This window comes from Ochotona curzoniae, unplaced genomic scaffold, assembly GCF_017591425.1.
Source record: "Ochotona curzoniae isolate NIBS_2020 unplaced genomic scaffold, NIBS_Ocur_1.0 scaffold_2453, whole genome shotgun sequence".
Taxonomy (NCBI): domain Eukaryota; kingdom Metazoa; phylum Chordata; class Mammalia; order Lagomorpha; family Ochotonidae; genus Ochotona; species Ochotona curzoniae.
Genome location: NW_024467094.1, coordinates 12,917,393 through 12,939,738, shown reverse-complemented (window position 1 = coordinate 12,939,738; position 22,346 = coordinate 12,917,393). Strand labels below are relative to the sequence as shown.

The following is a 22,346-nucleotide window of genomic DNA, read 5'->3' as shown; positions in this document are numbered from 1 at the left end:
TCATTATTTCTGTTTTATTCTCTAATTTTATTAATTTGGGTCTTCTCCCACTCATTTTGTTGGACCAGAGTATATTGATTTCATCTGCTTTTTCAAAAACCAGCTCTTCAATTCATTGACCTTATGTATTACTTTTTGTTGATTTTGCTACAATTATCTTCTCTAAATTTTTTAAAAAGTTATTTATTCGAAAGGCAAATTAAGAGAGAGCAGGAGACACAGAGAAAGATCTTCCATCCTCTGGTTCATTCCCTAAGTGGCCACAATAGCTAGAGAAGAGCCGATCCAACACCAGGAGCATCCTCTAGGTTTCCTGCATGGGTGCAGGGATCGAAGGCTTTGAGCCATCTTTGATGGCCTTCCCAGGCCACAAGCAGGGAGCTGGAAGGGAAGCATGGCTGCCAGGACAGGATCCAACTCCCATGTGGGATCCTGGTGAATTCAAGAGAAGGACTTTAGCTACTAGGCTTTCGTGCTGGGCCTGAGCTTAACTCTTAATATTGTCTTTGCTGTAACCCTTACTTTTCCTTTTTTTTTTTTTTAAGATTTATTTTTTATTATTGGAAAGCCAGATTTATAGAGTAAAGGAGAGACAGAAACATCTTCTATCTGTTGATTTCCTCCCCAAGTAGCCACAGCAGGCTGAGCTGAGCTGATCTGAAGCCAGGAGCCAGGAACTTCTTCCAGGTCTCCCAAGTGGGTGCAGGGTCTAAAGGCCTTGGGTGTCCCCTACTGCTCTCACAGACCACAAGCAGGGAGCTGGAAAGCAGGTGGAGCAGACTGGGCACGAACTGGCACCCATTTGGGATCCCAGTGCATGCAAGATGAGGACTTTAGCCACTAGGCCACTGTGCTGGACCCATGCCTTAACTGTAGATATGTTGTGCTGTCATCTGCATTCATTTCCAGAAGTCTTTGCATTTCAGTTTTGTTATTTTTCATGACCCGCTGTTCAGTAGCCTGGGCAGGTGATGATTAAGTTTTCAATTTCTATTTGGTTTAGAAGGCCATTATTTCACCTTCTTAAAAATCGAACTGGGAGGGCACTGTGATTCAGTGAGCTAATTCTCCACCTGCTAGAATCGGCCTCCCATATTGGCACCAGTTTGTGCCCCAAGTGCTCCACTTCCCATCCAGCTCCATGCTTGTGTCTTAGCAAAGCAGTAGAGGATGGCCCAAAGCCTTGGAACCCTGCGCCCATATGGGAGACCCAAAAGAAGCTCCTGACTTCTGGCTTTAGATCAGCTCAGCTCTGGCTGTTGTGGCCATTTGGGGAGTGAACCAGCAGTTGGAAGATCTCTCTCTGTGTCTCTTCTCTCTGGTAACTATGTCTTTCCAATAAAAATAAATATATTTTAAAAAAACCAGTTGTTCATATCCTTTGTCCTTTTCTCTGTTTATGTTGGATTTTAAGAATTCTTTGAGTTATAAGTCCCATAACAGATAAATGATTTCAAATATATTTTCCCATCTGTATGTGTTCATTTTCTGGATGATGCCTTTTAGAAGATGACAATTTAAAATTTTGGTGGATACTATTTATTTTTTATTTGTGCTTTTGGTTTTAACTACACACACACGTTGTCTTGTATCTGATTATAGGTGAAAAAGATGTATTTGATTTTCTGTACAAGCTGCATGATTTTAGCTCTTTCATTTTGTTTATGATTTTGAGTTTTTTGTTGTGTATGGTATGAACTTAGGGACAACCTTTATTCTTTTGCGTATGGATCCGTGTTTGTCCCAGCAACATTTGTTGAAGAGATTTTTCTTTTCCTGTTGGATTGTCATATCGTTACTTTGTTTATTTAAAAGGGATTGCTGGAAGCACAAATGTTTATGATAGCCATTTCTTTCCGATTCACGTAACCTTCCTTCAGGATCACACCCCACTTCGCATTTTGTATTTGTTTCAAGCTTTTGATTTACATTTGCCCTTTATATTTTTCCTATTCAGTCCTTTTTAATATTTCTTTATCCTTGTAATTTTCCATGTTGAAATTAAGATGTTGGTGTGGGTGTTTAGTTAGAACACTGATTCTGTCTCAGAGTGCCTTGGCTTTAGCTTCCTGCTGATGTGGACACTGGGAGGCTGTGCAGGGTGAGTAGAGGATGAGAAGGAAAGCAGAAGGCAGGGCCAGTGTGCAGTGATGCTTTCTCTGAAGGCAGGAGTTGATACAATGATGCATATAAGAACAAGAGAAACAACACATAAATGTGAATCTCAGCTTGTTTGGAACTTAATTAAAACTTAAACTGGGCCTGGTGGATGGCATAGTAACTTAAGTTCTCCCCATGAACATGTTGGGATCCCATATGGGTGCCAGTTCTAATCCTGATGGCCCCTGCTTCCCTTCCAGTTCCCTGCTTGTGGCCTGGAAAAGCAGTAAAGGATGGCCCAAAGACTTGGGACCCTGCACCCATGTGGGAAACCTGGAAAAGGTTCCTGGCTCCTAGCTTCAGATTGGCTCAGCTCCAACCATTGTGACTGTTTGGGGAGTGAACCATCAGACAGATCTTCTCTGTCTCTCCTTCTTTCTGTATATCTGCCTTTCTAATTAAAAAATATATATACTTAAACTAACACTTAAAATGTACGAAGTTTGTTCTGTCTCTGAAAATTATAACATGACTTTGATCAAAGACCAAGGCTTGTACTGTTTGTTTCACTTGCATAGCACCTTCAGAGGGAGGTATTCTGACTTAATGGCTTATCTGAGACTTGCCAGCTGCAAATGGCTAATTCTCACGAGTATGCACTATAGCCACTAGGCTACCACACCGGGCCCAGGATTTAGACCTTTTTAGATAATTGTGCATGGCCTCCTATTTTTCTTTCTTTTCTTTTCTTCCCTCCTTCCTTTTTTTTTTTTTTTAAATTTGGAAAACAGATTTACAGTGTGAAGGAGAGATACAGATCTTCCATCCACTGGTTCACTCCCCAAGTGGCCATAATGGATAGAGCTGAGTGGGTCTGAAGCCAGGAGCTTCTTCCTCTGAGTCTCCATTGTCAGTGCAGGATCCCAAGGCTTTGGGCCATCCTCTACTACTTCCCAGACCACAAACAGGGAGCTGGATGGGAAGTGAAGCAGCCAGGCTATGAACTGGTGCCCCTATGGGATCCCAGCACTTGTAAGGCTAGGTCTTTGGACACTGGACTGTTTCCGGCCTTGTCTCCTATTCTTGTGAGCAACTTTGCTTTTGTTTGTTCTTTTATTCATTCTTCTTGTTGACTTGCTTTTGGCTACACATTATCTAACTTCACCTGTTTTTGGCTAAATGCTTTCTGTTCTTTAAGTTAGCCTATACTAAAATAAGTATTTAAAACATTATTTGCTTTACGTACAGTATTTGAACTTTCCTCTTTGGTTTGGCTCTATCAGTCTGTTCATTTGTTGCACCATGTTTTGACTTTGTTACACGATTCCTACTTCTGAACTTGCTTTTGCATGTCCTTATTTCTGTTCTACCTGGGGTTGATTCATGGTGGCTTCCTTGGGCCTTAGTATCTGTTATTCACCAGAGATAAATAGATCGATACGTTTTCTGTAACCTGACCTAATACTGATATTTTACACTCTATCAATGTGGTGTTGTGGCACAACAGATTTAGCTGCTTCTCGTGAAACCTGCGTGCCATGCCACAGCGAAACCTGCGTGCCATGCCACAGTGCCCGGGATCAAGGCCTGCATCTGTGTCTACACCAGCACTTGTTATGCTTACCCTGGGAGGCAGCCCATGATGGCTGTGTAGTTGGGTTCATGCCAATGGGTGTAACTGCCTTTCAAATTAATAATAAAATTTTACCAGTAGATACGCGGTAAAAGTTAGTATTTTCAACTCTTGATTCTGAAGTTGAATGTTTTTCTATAGCTATGTCATTTATATTTTCTCTGTTCTAAATTTTCTGAACATAGCCATGTCTGTTTTTTTCTGTTAGTGTCTTAAGTTTGTGCTTACATAGTAAAATTTCATGTACTCTTCATAACACTGACTCAGGCTGTACTTAAGAGTTGTGTGGATGTGAACAAATAAAGTCCATAATAAAGATTGCTTAGTTGTAAGAACTTTAATAAATAATCTGTTGCTAAGTTATAAAAAGAACAGGAAGTTCTCTTTGAGTTCCTAGCACAACATGAAATTGTGTCTTGGACTGTTTTTCTTTAGCTAGAAGCTGTTTTAGGTTAGTGACTAGGTAAACCTCTTTAGGAAGAGCACAGTTTTCCATAGTGCTTTGTTAATGTTTGTTTAAAAAGGGCCAGGCACTGTAGTCTAGTGGCTAAAGTCTTTGTCTTCCATCCACTGGGATCTCATATGGGTACCAGTTCTAATCCCAGCAGCCCTGCCTCTGAACCAGCTCCCTGCTTGTGGCCTGGGAAAGCGGTCAAGGACAGCCCAGGGCTTTGGGACCTTCACCTGCAGGGGAGACCCGGAAGAGGCTCCAGGCTCCTGGCTCTTGGCTTCAGATTGTCACAGTTCTGGACGTTGCAGCTACTTAGGGAGATCTTCCTCTCCTCTCTGTATGTCTGACTTTCCAATAAAAATAAATCTTTAAAATATATATATATATGTTTAAAAATTGACATTTTCTAATTGTTTTTCTTCTATTAAAAACTATTACTGATAAAGAGTGACTTAATACATAGTCTTTTGGGGTTTTTTGTTTGTTTGCTTAGGATCAGAGTACATTCTGCTTATTAGTGAAGAAGTTCTAACACTTATAGTACTCTGTCTCCTGGTAGTATTAGCTAAAGCCCGAGAGGTAACTAAATATGTATGGCGACATAAGAAAGGAGCTTAACCTAATGATAGGCCTTCTTTTTCATTTACATGAGCTAATTGAGAAGGTTAAAATTCCCATTTACTCAGATCAAATTGATTAAATAGTTTTTATTCTCTACACAAAACAATACAGGGAGAAGAGACTAAAGAAATTTTTAGTTGCAATATGTTTCTGAATTCTGCAGTTTATGGTTTCTATACTTGACCGTGTTTTAACCCATAAAGTTCATGTGAGTGTTTTTATAAAGATACAAAGGGAATTGCTTCATATATATACATATAATATATATAGTTATATATATAAAGTTGACCCTGCATTTTCTTTTTTTAACTTTTCACTTCTCATTTGAAATTAAAGCTGATAGGAACCAACAAACTCTCTGACAAATATTGTTGACTATATGTGGCTCCTTTCTCACTAGACTAAACCTTTTGTAGCACTTATTCTAAGGAAAACAAACATTATAGGCTTTTAGAACCTGTTTGCTAAATTAAGTTAAAGCATTTGAAACAACTACTTGAAAAAATTGTTGAACTTTTAAAATATATAATTAGATATAATATGTAAATGTATATAATTATTTATTTTATATTACAGATAGGCTGTTCTGACATTCAGTCAGGTACTTGGGTCTAGCTCTGCCAGACAGGTCTGCAGCTCTAGCTTTCGTATTGACTGGTGTGTGGTGGTCTGCAGTATTCCATGATAGCAAGCCCTACTCAGGACTCGCATTATACTGGTGATCAGTCTGACCCATACAGATCATCCGGACTCTGCCCTCCAAACCATCAGGTCTGAATCCCCTTGGAAGTACAGTGACCCTGTCATTGAGAGTCGCTTGGAATTTATTCCTCACCAACATGGACAGTGGCCTTATCCATGGATATTCCTTTTGTACTTTTGGGTCAATTTAAATGTTTGCATTTGAACCTCTTTATGAACTGAAATATTTTTCTTCGATTTCAGGGAATAATTTTTATCTTAAATATAAAAGTGATAATAAATTGTGACTTTATTAAGAGTCACTGTTAATAAAATCCTCTTGATTTATACTGTGAACTGTTCTTCAGATAGAAAATAATGCTTGCTTAATTTGGGAGTTAATTAATGACCTTGTGTGGTTTGTTTATATTCGACTTCAGTTACTCTTCAGTAGTCATTTATCATTAGGTAACTTACAGGGTAGGAGATTGTTTATGGCAAGAACTGAAGTGTTTTGCAATATCTGTGCTAAGAAAATTTTGTTTTTTGAAAACTGCTGAGTGGGAAAAAAATCTTAAAAGGATATTTGCGTGATTTCATTTGACATTTGTGAGACAAAATTTTAGAAACAGAGCTGACTGGTGATTGGGGAAGCAGAGAAGGGAGGCTGTGGCAATAAAGGAGAAGGGCAAAGAGTGTTGTGATAGGATAATATCTTGATGGTGTTGATAGTTACGTGAAACCATATGAGTGTTACAGTGGAGAGCTGTACTCCTACACATGCACACCAGTGTGTGGGGGATAGCTGACAGAATCCCAGGATGCACCTGTCCACCGGAGTTCCTAATGACACTGGAGGAAGCCTGCACTGTATCGTCTTGTATATTTGCAACTTCATGTGAATTCATAATTACTTCAAATAAAGTTTAAAAAGTATAATAACTACTCCCCTTTTGCTCAAAGCCAGAAAATTATAATTCCTAAAAAGCTACTATCAGCTCTAGAAAACCCATTTCTAATTATAGTTTTCATGCTTAGTGAAGGAATAAATGTATCCATCTTTTATTTCCTGTTTTATTGATGTAAATGTAAAATCTTAATTTTTACATAATAGAAGACATGAGCAACCTTTTAAATAGTCAACATTTTTATATTTTAATAGATGAAAATATTATTATTATAGCTTCATATAAATGCCACACATTTTATTAGGCACATTTGCACATAAAGTACAATGTTATTTTCATGCTTTTCTAGTGAACTGTTTGTATATTATATTTCATCACTTAATTTTTATTTATGTAAATTTAAACATTTCTCAAGCCCAGGTTTGTCCTTTGCTTTTTTTAAAGACTTAGTTATTTGGAAACTGTGGGGCTGGCATTGTGTCATACTGGGTTAAGCAGTTGCTTGTGACATTCTCATCCCATATGAGTGCTGGTTCAAATCCTGGTTGCTCCACTTCTGATACAGCTCCCTGCTACTGCTGGGCAAGCAGCAGAAGATGGTGCAAGTGCTTGCACCCCTGTACCCATGTGGAAGAGCAGGAAGAAGCTCTGGTCTTCTGGCTTTGGCCTGGCCATGCCCAGCCATTGTGGCCATTTAGAGTAAACCAGCAGATAAGTGGAATCAATATCAATCTATCTCTCTCTTTCCTTCTCTGTCTCTGTTTCCTGACTCCCTGTTTCTCTGACTTTTCTTCTCTCCTTCTTTCCTCTTCCTCCTCTATGACTTTCAAACAGATAAAAAAATAAATCTTAGAAAAAAACAGAATAAAAGGACAAAGTATCTGTTGATACAGAGGGAGAGAGAAGGAGAGCTTCCATCTGCTGGTTCACTCTCCAAATGGCTCCAATGGCTGGGTTGGACAGGCCGCTGGATCTCCCACATGGTTGCAGGGTCCCAAGCACTTGGTACACCCTCTACAGCTTTCCCAGGTTCACTACCGGGTAGCTGAATTGGAAGTGGAGCAGACAGGACTCAAGCAAGCACGCATATGGGATGCTGGCACCACAGGCGGTCACTTAACTTGCTGTGCTACAGTGCAGGCCCCAAGCCCTCTGTTCCTAAGTACAAACATTGTAACGATGGCAAAAATTATAGCTGATCCTTACTAAGCATTTCTGTGAGTCAGATTCTAAGCACTGTCTATGTAATATTAGGGATCTTTAAAAAGTTCATGCAAAATGTAGTATGAAAAAATTATATGTAAATTTCAGAAGTTTTTGCAAAATAACCTTTTAATTCCATCTCCCATGAACTTTTTGAAGTCTCCTTAAATTTCATGTACTCCTCTGAAGACAGTGAAGCAAGAAAGTTGACCTTCCTTGGAATAGTATTGGTAGTAAGAAATTGAAACTCCAGAATCTTGAAATTACACATGTGACCATTCCTCTGTATTTCCTCCTAAAAATTTATAACACAACTCTGAAGTTAGAGGCTCATATATGGATAGTTACACATAAGCTTTGTTTTACTCAAATGATGCATAATATGAAACCTAATTTCTTCTCTTTCTGAATTCAGCCAAATAAGCTCTCTAATTTGACAGTAGGAGTGAAGAAAATATACATTCACATTGATAAAGCATAAAAATACATTGGACCATTGTTTCCACACTAATACCATTTTTCTTCCCTGTATCTGGCTGGGGTCAGGGGAGAAACCACTCAGCCTGCCACACATCCAGGTCCCTGATATGGGGCATGCTCTGAAGTTCCTGCTCAAGCAGTTTTGATAGTTTTGATAGTTCAGCAGTTTTGAATTGCTGCCATTCTCGCCATTCCAGTCAAAATGAAATCTATTCAGAATCCACTGGCTGACATAGTCTCTTCATGGTTGAGGTTCTGAGATCAGCAGTTCAGTTGGAGGGATCTGCAAGGAAACTTCATCTGAGGTGATCCTAGACCTGATTCTTGTGTGTGCTTGCCAGTACAGGGTCTGGCACCGTCTGTCGCCCCAGTCAGCTTATGTACATGCTGGTTGTTGCAATTGCACATGTTATATATGTTTAATAAAGGAAATTAACATTTGTCTCAGTTACCATTTTTTGTTTTTTGTGACTTGCAGCTACAATCTCACTTATTATGAAGTATATTTTTATACCCTGTTCCATGCCCTGTAACCACTGTTTTGTTCATCATCTCTGTATAGTTGAAAGTATTTTTAAGATTTAGCTATACATGAAATTATGCAACATTTTTATTTTAATTTCAGGCATTTCTTTTTTTTTTTTTTTATTTCAGACATTTCACTTAACACATATTCCCCAGTCTCAACTGTGTTGTGGCAGACATCAGAATTTCCTGTCTAAAAAATGGTTTTCCTTGTATTTGAAAGGCAGAGATCAATTCTCTGATTTCAGTCTCCAAATGCCTGCCACAGCTGTGGCAGGGCCAAGGTGAAGCAAGGAGCCAGGAGCCCCATCCAGGTCTCCCCTGTGCACAGCAGGAATGCAGGCATTGAGTCCTCACCTGCTGCCTCTGGATTGAAGGCTGGGTAGCCAGGAGGCTGAAAGCAGGCATTCCGCAGACATGACAAGTGGCATTGTAGGCTGTGGTACCAAATCCTTGCAGTGGATTTCCCTTTTTTAGACTAATAGACTATAATTCATCCATTTGTCATTAATAGATACTTAGGATGTTTTCCTCCTGACTTCTCCTCCATACTTCTCCCCTCCCCTCCCCTTTTTTTTTGCCTCTTTTCAAGTTTTTATTTTTACTGGAAATGCAGTTACAGAGAGAATGCGCACGTTTCCATCCACTGGTTCACATCCCAAGTGACTACAGTGTCCAGTGCTGGGGGTACTCTAAATTTGGGAGCCAGGAACAACTTATGGTCTCCCATATGGGTGCAGGTGTCCAAGAACTTGGCTCGCCCTCTGCTGCTTTCCCAGGCCACAAAGAGCTACATTGGAAGTGGAACACCTGAAATTTGAACCTGCACCCATATGAATGCTGGGACTGCAGGCAGAAGATTATCAAGATAGGCCTCTGGGGCCCGGCACGGTGGCCTAGCAGCTAAAGTCCTCATCTTAAAAGCACTGGGAGCCCACATAGTCGCCAGTTCTAATCCCGGCGGCTCCACTTCCCATCTAGCTCCCTGTTTGTGGCCTGGGAAAGCAGTCAAGAACAGCCCAAAGCCTTGGGATCCTGCACCCATGTGGGAGACCTGGAGGAGGCTCCTGACTCCTGGCTTTGGATTGGTGCAGCACTGACCGTTGTGTTTACTTTGGAAATGAATCATCTCCTCTCTGTCTCTCCTCCTCTCTGTGTATCTGACTTTGTAATAAAAATAAATAAATCTTTAAAAAAAAAAGATATGCCTCTGTACCAGCCTTGGGTTGTTTGCTTTTCTTAGCTGTTATTTTTTCATTAAAGATACATTTATTTTTATTTGAAAGTCAGTTACAGAGGAGACAGATCTGCCATTAATGGTAATTTATTCCATAATATCCAGTACAGCTAGAGCTGTGTCTGTCTGTAGCCACAGGTTCCATCAGGGTCTCCCACATTAAACAGGAGCTAGATTGGAAGTGGAATGGCCAGGACTGGAACCAGGAGCAATATGAGGTGCCTCAGGCATAGGCTTAACGTACTACACCATGGCGGTAGCCAAAGAACATTTATGAGGTGGTGATTTCATTTCCTTTGGGGAATATGCCCAGGTGATTGTTGAATAATACAGTAGTTGTTTTTAGTTTCTTTGTAAGTCTTCATACTATCTGCCACAATGGCTCTACCGATCTACATCACCACCGACAGTCTACAAGTTAGTGTTCCCTCTTGTCTACATCTGCACTGACCAGCATGTGTTGTCTTTGAATTTCTCATAATAGCCATCCTAATATGTATGAGGTGGTCTCTCATAGTAATTTTATTTTGTACTTTCTTAAATAATCCTGATGCTTCTAAAAATACTTCCAAAAATGTTTTAACTTTCTTTTCTTAGCTGTAAGGCTTTACTCATAACAACTGCTTCCTGTCTTCCACTTTGTATTCTCTCAGATTTTTTGGCGGGAGGGGGTTAGGTGTACTACCATATCTCTTTTAGAAAGATTTCATTCCAAAATCTCTTTTATTTTCTCATGCGTAAATACTTGACTTCTTTGCTCTGGACTCCTTTGTTTATTCTTTTATTATATTGCTTTATTGTATCACATTTACATTGCACTTTTAAAGGATTTATATACTTAAAGTTACATGCAGCACATGTGAATTGGGGGAAATCTTCTGCCTACAGATTCAATGCACCAAATACTGGTAACAATTGCAGCTGGGCCAGGCTGAACCCTGGAACCTGGAATTTATTCAGGTCTCTTCAGTGGGTATCATCCATTGCCTTCCCAGGTGTATTAGCAGGAAATTGGGTTGGAAGCAGAGGAGCTAAGAATCAAACCAGCGATCCCAGCACCATGGCCTAGCAGCTAAAGTACTTGCCTTGAATGCACTGGGATTCCATATGGGCGCTGGTTCTAGTCCTGGCGGCCCCTCTTCCCATCTAGCTCCCTGCTTGTGGCCTGGGAAAGCAGTGGAGTATGGCCCAAAGTGTTGGGACCCTGAACCAATGTGGGAGACCTGAAAGAGGCTCCTGGCTTTGGATCAACTCAGATCCAGTTGTTGCGGCTACTTGGGGAGTGAGTCATCAGACGGCCCATGCTTCCTCTCTCCTCTTCTCTGTATATTTGATTTTCCAACAAAAATAATTAAATCTTTAAAAAAGAAAAAAGAATCAAACCAGCTCTCGAAGCAGTGGCTTAACGCACTGTACCACAATGTTCAACCCACATTTATAATGCAATTGTCTCCTTGGTTATTTATCTTCCCTTCAGATTATTTTTGTTTATGGATAGACTGTTCTTGCTTTCACATTGTGCTCAGGCCCTAAAGCAATGTCTGCTGTGGAAGACTTTTCTTTATGTGTTTCTGAAATGGTTATAAGCACAGATAGTTCTTGCTGCCCATAGACCTTAAATATAAGCCACATTTTTTTAAAATCAGATGTTTGATAGATTATATTCTTACAAAGTTACGTGTTGAAATAATGTGCTTTTTGTTGCTTGGGGTCATACAACATTGCAGTGCTTGAAAGCACTGAAGATGACCTAATCCAATCTTTACCCTCTTAATGCAGTCAGTCAGTCACATACACACACACTCACTCTCTCTCTTACTCATGTGCATACACAGCAAATGAAATCCCCAGAGACTTGAGTGACATATATAATGAAATTAGAACTAAAAGCCCACATTCCCCCATTTCTTTCCTGTACCATTTTCTTATATCTTGCACAGTCTTTTAAGATTCTGTGAAAGTTGATGTGCTACCTGAAGTTTATGAAGACATTGAAAATGTTAATTTGTATTGTTTTCTTTTCACCTTTAACTAAAAATAAGGAACCATCTAATACTAGAAAATGAATTTTAAGTTGATGTAAACAGTGCCTTATGTTTTGTTTCGTAGACCTCCGTGAGTGAAAGCCTTCAAAGGGAAGCTGCTAAAAAACAGGCCATGAAACAGGTAAGGCAGAAGAGTGATGTAATGTCCTCAGTGAAGTCTTTCCACTTAAAAGATGTACGTATTTGTAGATCTTCTGTCCTTGGATTCATTCCCAAATGCCTGCAATGGCTGAATCTGGATTAGACTAAAACCAAGAGCCAGGAATTCTGTCTGAGCCTCCAGCATGGTGACAGGGGCCCAAAACCTTGGGCCTTTATCTGCCGCCTTCCAGGCAGGGAGCTAGGTTAGAAATGGAGCAGTCAGCACTTAACCAATACTCATATGAGATGCTCACATCAAAGGCAGAGACTTGAACCCTTCATTGTGCCACAATGCCACCCCCTCAGCTCACATTTTTGATTGTCAGTGTCTAGATGCTGAGGCTGAAGCAGAGCAGTATATGTAATGAAAATGATTTTATAGTGACTCTTGTTTTCTAAAAATATATAATTTTCCTAATTTATATAAACCATCGTTTTCCTGTGTAAATTTTAAAGGAAAAGTTATTTAAATGAAGAATTAGCTTTTCATTTCTGTGCTATAGATAAACCAGATTAACTTTCAAATGACTTCGGTAATCTTCACAGTAGATTATTTGGCTTCCCTTAACACTTCCAAGCACTTATTAAATATATATTACCTTTTAAAAACTGCCACTAATCTTAAGAACTATTCCATACTCAGCCTCCCCCATCTCCCCTCTAGAAACATTTATTTTAAAGGTAGAGTTTTAGAGAGAGGGAGAGAGAGCGCTCTTGCAACCACTGGTTCACTTACTGAACGACCACAACAGCCGTGACTAGATTAGACAGAAACAAGGAGCCTGGAACTCCATCTGGGTCTCCTAGGTGGGTTGTGGGGACCCAAGAACTCAGTGTGTTCCTGTGCTTTCCCAGGCACATTAAACAGAGAGCTAGATCAGAAGCGGAGCATCCAGAACTTGAACCAGTGCTTTGTTGGATACTGGTATCCAAGGCAGTGGCTTAACTCGCTCTGCCAAAATGCTGGCGCCTGATTAAGAATTCTGAATCTGAAAAAGGAATTAGCCCCTTATGCTAATTTTTAAATGTGCCAAATGTCATGGGAACTGCTTTTGAATAATTATCTTTAATTCTTTAAAAACAATCCTGAGGTATATGCTCTTAGAATCTTTAATTTATAGTCAAGGAATTTAAAGCAAGTACATTTATGTGAGTTGCAGCAGATCACATTAGTAAATCTTAGAGTTCAGTTCAGATCTACACAGTAGCAGAAATTATAGAGCCCAAGCTTTTAGCCAGTGTGTTTTACTGACTTCCTGGGGAATTAGTAAAGATTATGTAGTTAAATTGTTTTAATGTTAATGTTTTAGTTTCAAAGTACAGTCTAACATGTAGTCAGTGATCTCAGAATAGTTTAATATATATATACAGAAACATTGAAAAATGATTCCTTAACAAATGCTAGACTGCTGTGAATCAGAATTTTATAGATTGGAGAATTTTAAGAGACCAGAATTCCAGGAAAAAAAGGGGGTTCAGTTGCATGTATGTTATTCTATAGAGTCTAAATGTTGGTATGTAAATAGTGGGGATATCAGATAATTATCAAATAATTATGATATAATCCTGTCACTTTAAAAAGGTTCTTCTTGTGTTTCATGTTGCATTAGGCAATATAGCAATTAAAAACAAAAGGTGTAGACTCTACCTCTGAAAACTCAGTCTGGGTCAAGAGGCTGAGGTTAGCAAAACAACCGGAATGAAATAACAACGCATGTAGTATTAAGAATTAAATATTTTATGGAGGTGTTCTACTAGAGTTCAAAAGGAAATGATTGTTGGGAATTAAAATTTTCTTGGAAGTGGCCCGATTTAGCTGGTAGGAGTTGAGCTGACGCTGACCGTCTGGATAAGATGTTGATGACCTGTAAAGGTACTTCATGTGATAAATGATTTGCAAAAATTCTCAGTTGGGTTTTTAAAAATTGTTTTTTATTTATTTGAAAAAGATCTTCCAACTGATGGTTCATTTCCCAAATATTTTGAACAGCAGGCTGGGCCAGGCTAAAACCCGGAGCCTGGAACTCAGTCTGGGTCTCTGACATTGGGTGGAGGAGACCCAAGTACTTGAGCCGTCAAGCCATCCTCTGCTGCCTCCCAGAGTGCACTTGAACCCAAGCTTTCTGAAAGGAGATTCAGGCATTCTAAACAGGGTCTTACCTGCTGTGCCAGATGACTGTCCCAAAAACTTACCAACGATAAAATGTGTCTGTTTTTCTATTATTGGGGAGTTTTGAAGTAGTTTTATTTAGTTAGTTTTTAGAGAGACTGAGTACAGAAAGTGATCCTCTGCTTATTGTTTCACTCTGCTGATACCCAGAAACTCAGGCTCTCACAGAAGTGACAGGAACCCAGCTCCCCAAGCAAATGACTTCTTTGGGAATTTTCCTTTTTGAAAAGTTGTACTGTTTTACTTGAAAGGCAAAGAGAGAACAAGCAGTGTCTTCATCTGCTGGTTCAGTCCAAATGAGTGACACAGACCCAGCTGCCTGAGCCCCTGCTTCCTAGGCACACTTGGGGAGCAGGATCAGAAACAGGGTACCAGGGACTTAGACTGTGTCTCCAGTAAGGGATGCCAGCATCCCAAGCATTGGCTTAGCCCATTGACTACAACACCCACTCCTGGAAACTACTTACTTCTACTGTTATACATTTGAAGACATTGTATTTAGAAACTCACCAGAAGTTATTTTGAAATATGTATAATATAGGCATTTCAAAATAAGGTTGAAGTGTTTCTCAATTAAACCTTGGACTTCTGACCTTTTGATATGAATAATTATATACAAATGAATCTGATAGTAATAGTTAATGTTTATTGAATGCTTAACTCCTTATTAGGCCATATCTTAGGTATTTTACATTTATTAGGTCATTATATTATCACAATTTGCTAGAATTACTATACTTACTTTTACAGATGATAAAGGTTTAAGGCACAAAAAGACAAACGTGAGCAAAAGTATTAAGAAAGCATAAAAATCAAGCCTAGGGAATCCTCCAGAACTTTTCATATTTTTTATCTGAAATGTGACTGAAGCAACTTTTACAATGTATTTCCAATATATGAACCATTATAAGAAATACATAGAACTTTTTGTGGTATCTGTTACCTGGCTCATATTTCTGAAACTTATTTTTAAGACCAAACTGGAAATTCAGAAGGCCCTTGCTGAAGATTCCACTGTGTATGAATATGACAGCATTTATGATGAAATGCAGAAAAAGAAGGAAGAAAGTAATCCCAGATTGCTCCTCAGTAAAGATCGAAAGGTTGGTAACTTGAAATACAAGCTTTCTTTGACCTTGACTTGCATTAGTAGCTTAATCTTATCTTAAAATATGTGAATTGGGGCCTGGCACAGTAGCCTAGTGTGCCAGGATCCCACAAGGACACACCCTTCCCGCTCCCCCCATCCCCTGTGGGAAACCCAGAGGAACTCCTGGCTTCAGATTGGCTCAACTCCAGCTGTTGCAGCCACTTGTAATGAATCAACGGATGAAAAATCTGTCTCTCCTTCACTCTGTATATCTGATTTTCCAATAAAAAAATTAAAAAAAATTTTTTTTCCAGTGTTAATCTTCCTAGTAAATTTAGATTAATTTTTTAAAAGATTTGTTTACTTTTATTGGAAAGTCAGATTTACAGAGAGGAGGAGAGACAGGAAGATCTTCCTTCTGTCCGGTGGCTCATTCCCCAAGTGGCCCCAATGGCCGGAGCTGAGCCAATCTGAAGCCAGGAGCCCGAAGAACTTCTGTTGGATCTCCCACACGGGTGTAGGGTCCCAAGACCCCAGGCTGTCCTTGACTGCTTTCTCAGGCCACAAGCAGGGAGCCGGAAAAGAAGTGGAGGAGCTGGGATTAGAACTGGTACCCATATGGGATCCTAGCACATGCAAGGCAAGGACTTTAGTCACTAGGCTACCGCACTGAGCCCAATTTATTTTGAATTTTAAGGAGATAGTTCTATTTGAACTAATTGTTCTGACTTTAATTATTGAGAAATTGTTACAGGATGTTATTATATATATATTTTTTGCTCTTTCCTAATTTTATTTTTCCCTTAGCCCAAATATATTCACAACTTGCTAAAAGCAGTTGAAATCAGAAAGAAGGAACAGGAAAAAAGAATGGAAAAGAAAATACAGAGAGAGCGAGAAATGGAAAAGGGAGAATTTGATGATAAAGAGGCCTTTGTGACGTCTGCTTATAAGAAAAAGCTACAAGAGAGAGCTGAAGAAGAAGAAAGAGAAAAGAGAGCTGCTGCCCTGGAAGGTAAAATGGGAGAGGGAGTAGAGACCGTGGGACACGGGCGGCTGTGGGGTGAGCAGTACACTGTGTCATTGAACTCTGGTTCTCCTCCTGTCTGTATATCTGACCTTCCAGTAAAAATAAAAAAGAATAATCTTAATTAATCAGAGTAAAAATGTGGAGAACGTAAGAAGTATCTTAGTGCTTTACTTGAGCATTCTGCTCATGGTCATTCCTCAAGAGCCAAGTAAAATTTATTGGCAAGTGCTCTACAGCTTTAAGTAGAAGCAAGCCACATCTGTGAGATTCTTTCTTTCTAAGCATATATTTACCAATCATGTTGTGTATAAGGTATCTGATAATAGGATATTTGTCTTTTTGTGTGTATGAACTGTATGATTACTGAGTTCTACTTTTGTAGTACCAAAGCAGCCATGGATGCTACGTGAACAACTGAGCAGGACTGTGTTCCAGTGAAAATTTATTTCTAAAAATAAGCAGCATGCCATAGCTTGCCACCTCTTAGAGAATAGTTTGTCTAACACAGATGTTAAGGGTAGGACTGTGCAAACAAAACAAAGTGTTGTTTTTGCTTTATTTAATGCTGATTTCTCACTTGGCTTTCTCTTAGCTCGCCTGGATGTAACCAAGCAGAAGGATCTCAGTGGATTTTACAGGCACCTGTTAAATCAAGCAGTTGGGGAAGAAGAGGTACCAGAATGTAGCTTTCGCGAAGCCAGGTAAGAGATCACATACAGAATATGTGCAAGAAAGTTAATAATCTGTAGTTACTTCTAACCCCATGAAAAATGGAAGATTGCAGCGTTGTGCTTTATGTTGTCAGCCAAACTAACCTTATTGAACCAGGAAATCCCAATCTTAAATTAGATGCCTAGATTAAGATGGGCATTTGGCTTGATAGTTAAGAAGCATCCGTTTGGAGTGTTTGAATGAGGGTTCTCACTCCACACTCACTTCTAGCTTCCTGTTGATGAATGCTATGGGGACAGCAACTGATGGCTCAGGTGGATGGGCTCCTGCCCCCACTTTGGGACACCTGGATTAAGTTCTCAGCTCTTGGTTCGCTTTGGAGCACTTGGGGAATGAGTTAGCACATGAGAATGTGTGTTCTCAGTCTGCTTCTCAAATAAATTAATTAAAAATTTAAAAAATAAAACCTATGGATTTAAAGATAATTTTTCTGTAGCTTCCAAAACCTATCATATTTTACATCAAAATAACATCAGTGATTCAATTTAGCACTTCAAAACCAAGGACTTTGAACATATAAAACTTTCAATGTACAAAATTTGTGATTAGCTGTGTTTTGTGGCTCTCAAAAATGACCCTTTAAAGGGAAGCATATCTAAATTATGAGTCTTTTTTGTTTTGTTTTTACCTAAAAGGACAGGTATACCTTATGGTCCTGGTGTCTTACAGTGATTGCTATCAGAATTAAGCGGAAATTTAGAAAGAATTGTGTGTCATACAACATAGTCTGTGCTCACTTTGACAGCACATATGTTAACATTGGAGTCAGCTTATTCTACATTCATGTTCTATTAGTGTATAAAAGGAAAGCAGTTATTTTTTTACAAATAGAATCCAGCCTTCATAAAATGTAAGATTATCATATTAAAATCTGAAGCTGCTTTGTCCAATATGTAGCCATTACTTATGGCTATTTCAGTTAATTAAAAATAGGTAAAAACTAAAATTTAAGTCATGAAAACCACATTTAATATACTGATTTTTACTGTGTAGCTACCTGGCTACTATACAAGAATATAGACTTAACTGATCCACAAAGCAAAAGGCTGGAAGATTTTAAGTAAAACTGTGGGATATTACAGGAACGGTGAGAAGGTTTTGCCATAGTGTATAGCTGATAAAGAGAAAAAGAGATTGATCTTCCATCTGCTGATTCATTCCCCAGATTGCCACAGTGGCCAGAAATGGGCCTGGCTAAGCCAGAAACTTCTTCCAGCTCTCCCACATTGGCTGCAGGGTTCCAAACACTTGGACTGGGCCCGGTGCAGTGGCCTAACAGCTGAAGTCCTTGCCTTGACTGCACTGGGATCCCATATAGGTGCCGGTTCTAATCTTGGCAGCCCCACTTCCCACCCTGCTCCCTGTTTGTGGCCTGGGAGAGCAGTCAAGGACGGCCCAAAGCCTTGGGACCCTGCACCTGCGTGGGAGACCCAGAAGAGGCTTTGAGCTCCTGGCTTCAGATCAGTTCAGGTCGAGCTATTGTGGCCACTTGGGAAGTGAATCTGTGGATAGAAGATCTTCCTCTGTGTCACTCCTCCTCTCTGTATATCTGACTTTCCAGCAAAAATAAATAAATCTTTAAAAAAATACAAACCCTCGGACCATTTTCCACTGGTTTCCCAGGTATATTGTCAGGAACCTGGGTTGCAAGCTGGATTGCAAGCAGAACAGCCAGGGCATGAACTAGCATCCAAATAGGAAGCTGGAGTCTTGGGATTGTCTTCTCCCTACATCATAATGCCAGTCAACATCATGTAATTTAAATGCCTGTATTTCTCAGTCTGATAAAGTCATTACTATTAGTGGTTTCTTTATCTAAGATAGTTCTTCCAGCAGTTCTAAAAACCAAAGATGTTGGACTGTTAGTGTGATTAATAAAAATGAAAATGTAAACATTGTAAATTAACCACTTATCAGTTATGAAAGTATAGATATAAATAGTGTTTGATTCTGATAGCTGGCACATTGCTGTATGAGGGTACTCCAGAAGATTTTTTTAGAAAAATGGAGTTAAAAGGTAAGTTCAGTTTGTTTCCAAAAATTTTGAAAACCATGTATGATTTTTTTCATGACACATGTTCTATGGGCTTAGGAACACTTCTTGTTTCTATATTGTTGTGATAAGTTCCAAGGCTTATCAAGAAGTTAGAGCCGTTTAAATTTAGAATAATGATTGTTTAGAATTAGTTACCACTATTTTGCGGTGAAAAAAAGATCATGTCTTTGTAGGAGTATTGCTATAATATTCTTAGAAGGAAACAAAAAATTCAGCAGTCACAGGTAAAGGTAGAGCTGAGATCCAGCACTTAACTTACTTTTCTTGATTATTATTTATTTATTTATCCAAGCTTAGCAGAAATGAAGATCTTATACAGACTCTAGGCTGAGGTTGTAATGGTCTGATAAAGAAAGGACAGTTTTATCCACATCGTTTCCACAAATATTGGAATTACTCTGAAAGATTTGAAAATACTGCTTTGTAGATATGTACAAGGTAGACACTGGCCCCCTTTTACATTTGAATAATCAAAGGTGTATATAATTATAGGGGCTTTTTTGTGTATTTTAGTCATCTTTCTTCATAGGCTCTGAGATTCCCCCAACCCCTCCCCATACTCTCCTTCAATGTCGGATTCCTCCACATGGTTGCAGTAGTAATAATTATAGTATTATTGTGTAGTTTTAAGTACTGAAAAAAAGTGAACATTTGCTTATTCAATTCATAATGTGACACTTTGTGTTTATATTCCTATTTTAAAGGTCTGGGATAAAGGAAGAGAAGTCAAGGGGTTACTCTGATGAAGTAAGTGCAGAGGACAAAACAGCACAGAAGAAATGCAGTCTCCAGAGTGATGTGAAAGTAGAGGAGAACCCAGATGCGGACAGTGACTTTGATGCTCAGAGCAGTGAGGATGACAACATTGAAGAAAATGATGTGAAGCACAGAAGGGAAAAGGTGACACAGGCCTCAGAGAATGATTGCAAGCGTCACAGGACCCACTCCAGGTCATCTAGTGAAGAAAGAGGGCATAGCTCCAGATACCACACAAAAAGTTACAAATCAAGAGGACATGATAAAAGGGAAGATCATCACAGAAGGCAGCCTAGAGACGAGGAGAATTATTGTATTGACTCTGATTACCGAAAAGAGAGAGAGTCTCACAGACACAGAGATTCCCATTGGAAGAGGTATGAACATGAAGACAAGCTGAAGGAGACAGACCAAAGAGAAAGAAATGACAGAGAATGGAAAAGAGGGAAAGACAGGGAGAAACACTCCTCAAGAGAACAAGAAAGAGATAGACATCGCAACGGTCATGACCGACACAGTGAGCGGGAAGAGAAAAACAAGGCGAAAGAAGATGCAAAAATAAGGAAGGAAAAATATGAAAGTAATGATAAATACAGAGACAGGGAAAAACAAGATGTAAGTGTTGAGTCTTCAGAAAGAAATCAAGACAGAAAGGATAACAACCCAAAATCTAGGGCAAGGAATGAATTTCTTGATGAGGAAAGATCTGGTAAAATGAGAAACCTGGAAAAGGACAAAGAAAGAAACCCGGAGAAGCCCTCTGGTTCTGACACATCACTGGGAATAAAACACAGACTCAGAGAGGAAAAGCAAGAGAAAGACAGAGAACAGGAGAAACCACCCGAGTCTATGAACAAATTTGCAAAACGAAGCACTGAAGAAACTGTTATTTCAGCCAGAGACAGGTACTTAGCAAGACAAATGGCTCGGGTTAACGCAAAGACCTACATTGAAAAAGAGGAGGATTGAGAGCCGTCCCGACGTTAAAACCTATGGAAAAAGAAAAGTTTCTCCTGGAACTTGTGTGTGAAAGCATATAGGAATGTGTTCACAGTGTTTGAGAGGATTTTTTAAAATGTTTTTTCAAAGCTCACTGTTGGTTTAGATTTAAATTAAAATCATTCCTTTAGTCTTGAATGTTTGGTCAGCTTTATGTATAACATTTATTTACCAGTATCACAGGCTGAATTCCGGTAGGTACTTGAGGAAAATTGGCGGCATTGCAACCATTTTGCTCTTCTAATATGTTGGTTTTGTTACAGAAACTGTTTTGTTATGTAAATCACTGTATTTCAGAGAAAACATGTGGATTTGAAGCAGAATGTTGTTAAGTTTGTGCTCTGAAATGCATTAAAATACAGATCATGCGTTTTGTCTCAAACTTTTTTTTAAAAAGATTTATTTATTTTTATTGGAAAGTCAGACATAGAGCGGGAGAGGCAGAGAGGAAGATCTTCCATCCCGTGATTCATTCCCCAAGTGGCCACAACATCTGGAGCTGAACTGATCCAAAGCCAGGAACCAGGAGTTTCTTCCGGGTCTCCCACGTGGGTGCAGGGTCCCAAAGCTTTGGGCTGTCCTCGACTGTTTTCCCAGGACACAAGCAGGGAGCTGGATGGGAAGCAGGGCTGTTGGGATTAGATCCGGCGCCCATACGGGATCCCCGGCGTGCAAAGCAAGTACTTTAACCACTACACTATCACGCTGGGCCCCTCAATTAACTTTTTATCTATCCCATAGTATGCTTGGCTTAAATGGAAGTAAAATAATAGTATGCTTGTACATTTAATTTGTTTTATCTTACCAGTAATTTTACTCATAATTCCTTGTTTTAGTAAAGAGCACTTTTAATTTGTAATTCTGTGCTGAATTAGTAAAGTTGCTATATAGGTAACCCATTAAGCCTATTTAGGTAAGACATTTAGCCTAACTGAAATTATCTAAAGATGCAGATGGCTTATTTCTAACAGAGCTTACCTTATTTACTCTAAAACAGACCTATTTCAGGTTTTATTTGTGCATTAAAATAAAACTAGAATTTCTAAGTCTTTGGAACTTGCTGTTTGAAATTGTATGTTGTAAGTAATGCACTCAAGGGATAAGGATGGGTACTATGAAAGCATGTTTTTATGTTTAAAGTTAAGCTTATTTTAATAAGAGCATTGACTTTTATTTAAAAGATGTTATAAAGTGTGGATCAGATTTCATGGAATCAAATCTTTTTTTTATGCCTTGAAAACTAGAAAAGAACTGAAATGGGGGCTAATGCCAGGATCTCTGACTTACTAGATCTTAATTTTTTTAGGTCAGTAACAATGACAAGACTCTGACGAGAGGGACAGCATTAAATGAGGGACCAACACAGTGAGTTAGTGGGCTAATTCTCTGCTTGGGGCTCCAGCACCCATGTGTGATGTTCCTTTTCAGATTCAGCTGCCCGCTAATGGCCTCGAAAGCAGCAGACAATGTTTGGGTCCCTGCACCCAT

At 39.2% G+C, this 22,346-nt stretch overlaps 1 protein-coding gene across 1 annotated transcript in view; it reads left to right on the top strand.

Moving 5' to 3' along the window:
- The window catches only part of NSRP1 (nuclear speckle splicing regulatory protein 1), a 41,126-nt gene extending 19,900 nt beyond the window's left edge, over positions 1–21,226 (top strand). The window contains exons 3-7 of the mRNA XM_041000234.1: positions 11,949–12,005; positions 15,170–15,298; positions 16,093–16,300; positions 16,908–17,016; positions 19,808–21,226. Of these exons, the coding sequence (XP_040856168.1) occupies positions 11,949–12,005; positions 15,170–15,298; positions 16,093–16,300; positions 16,908–17,016; positions 19,808–20,828 (1,524 nt within the window). The 3' untranslated portion in view covers positions 20,829–21,226. The remainder of the gene's footprint in view (positions 1–11,948; positions 12,006–15,169; positions 15,299–16,092; positions 16,301–16,907; positions 17,017–19,807) is intronic.
- The last annotated feature ends 1,120 nt before the right edge of the window (positions 21,227–22,346 follow it).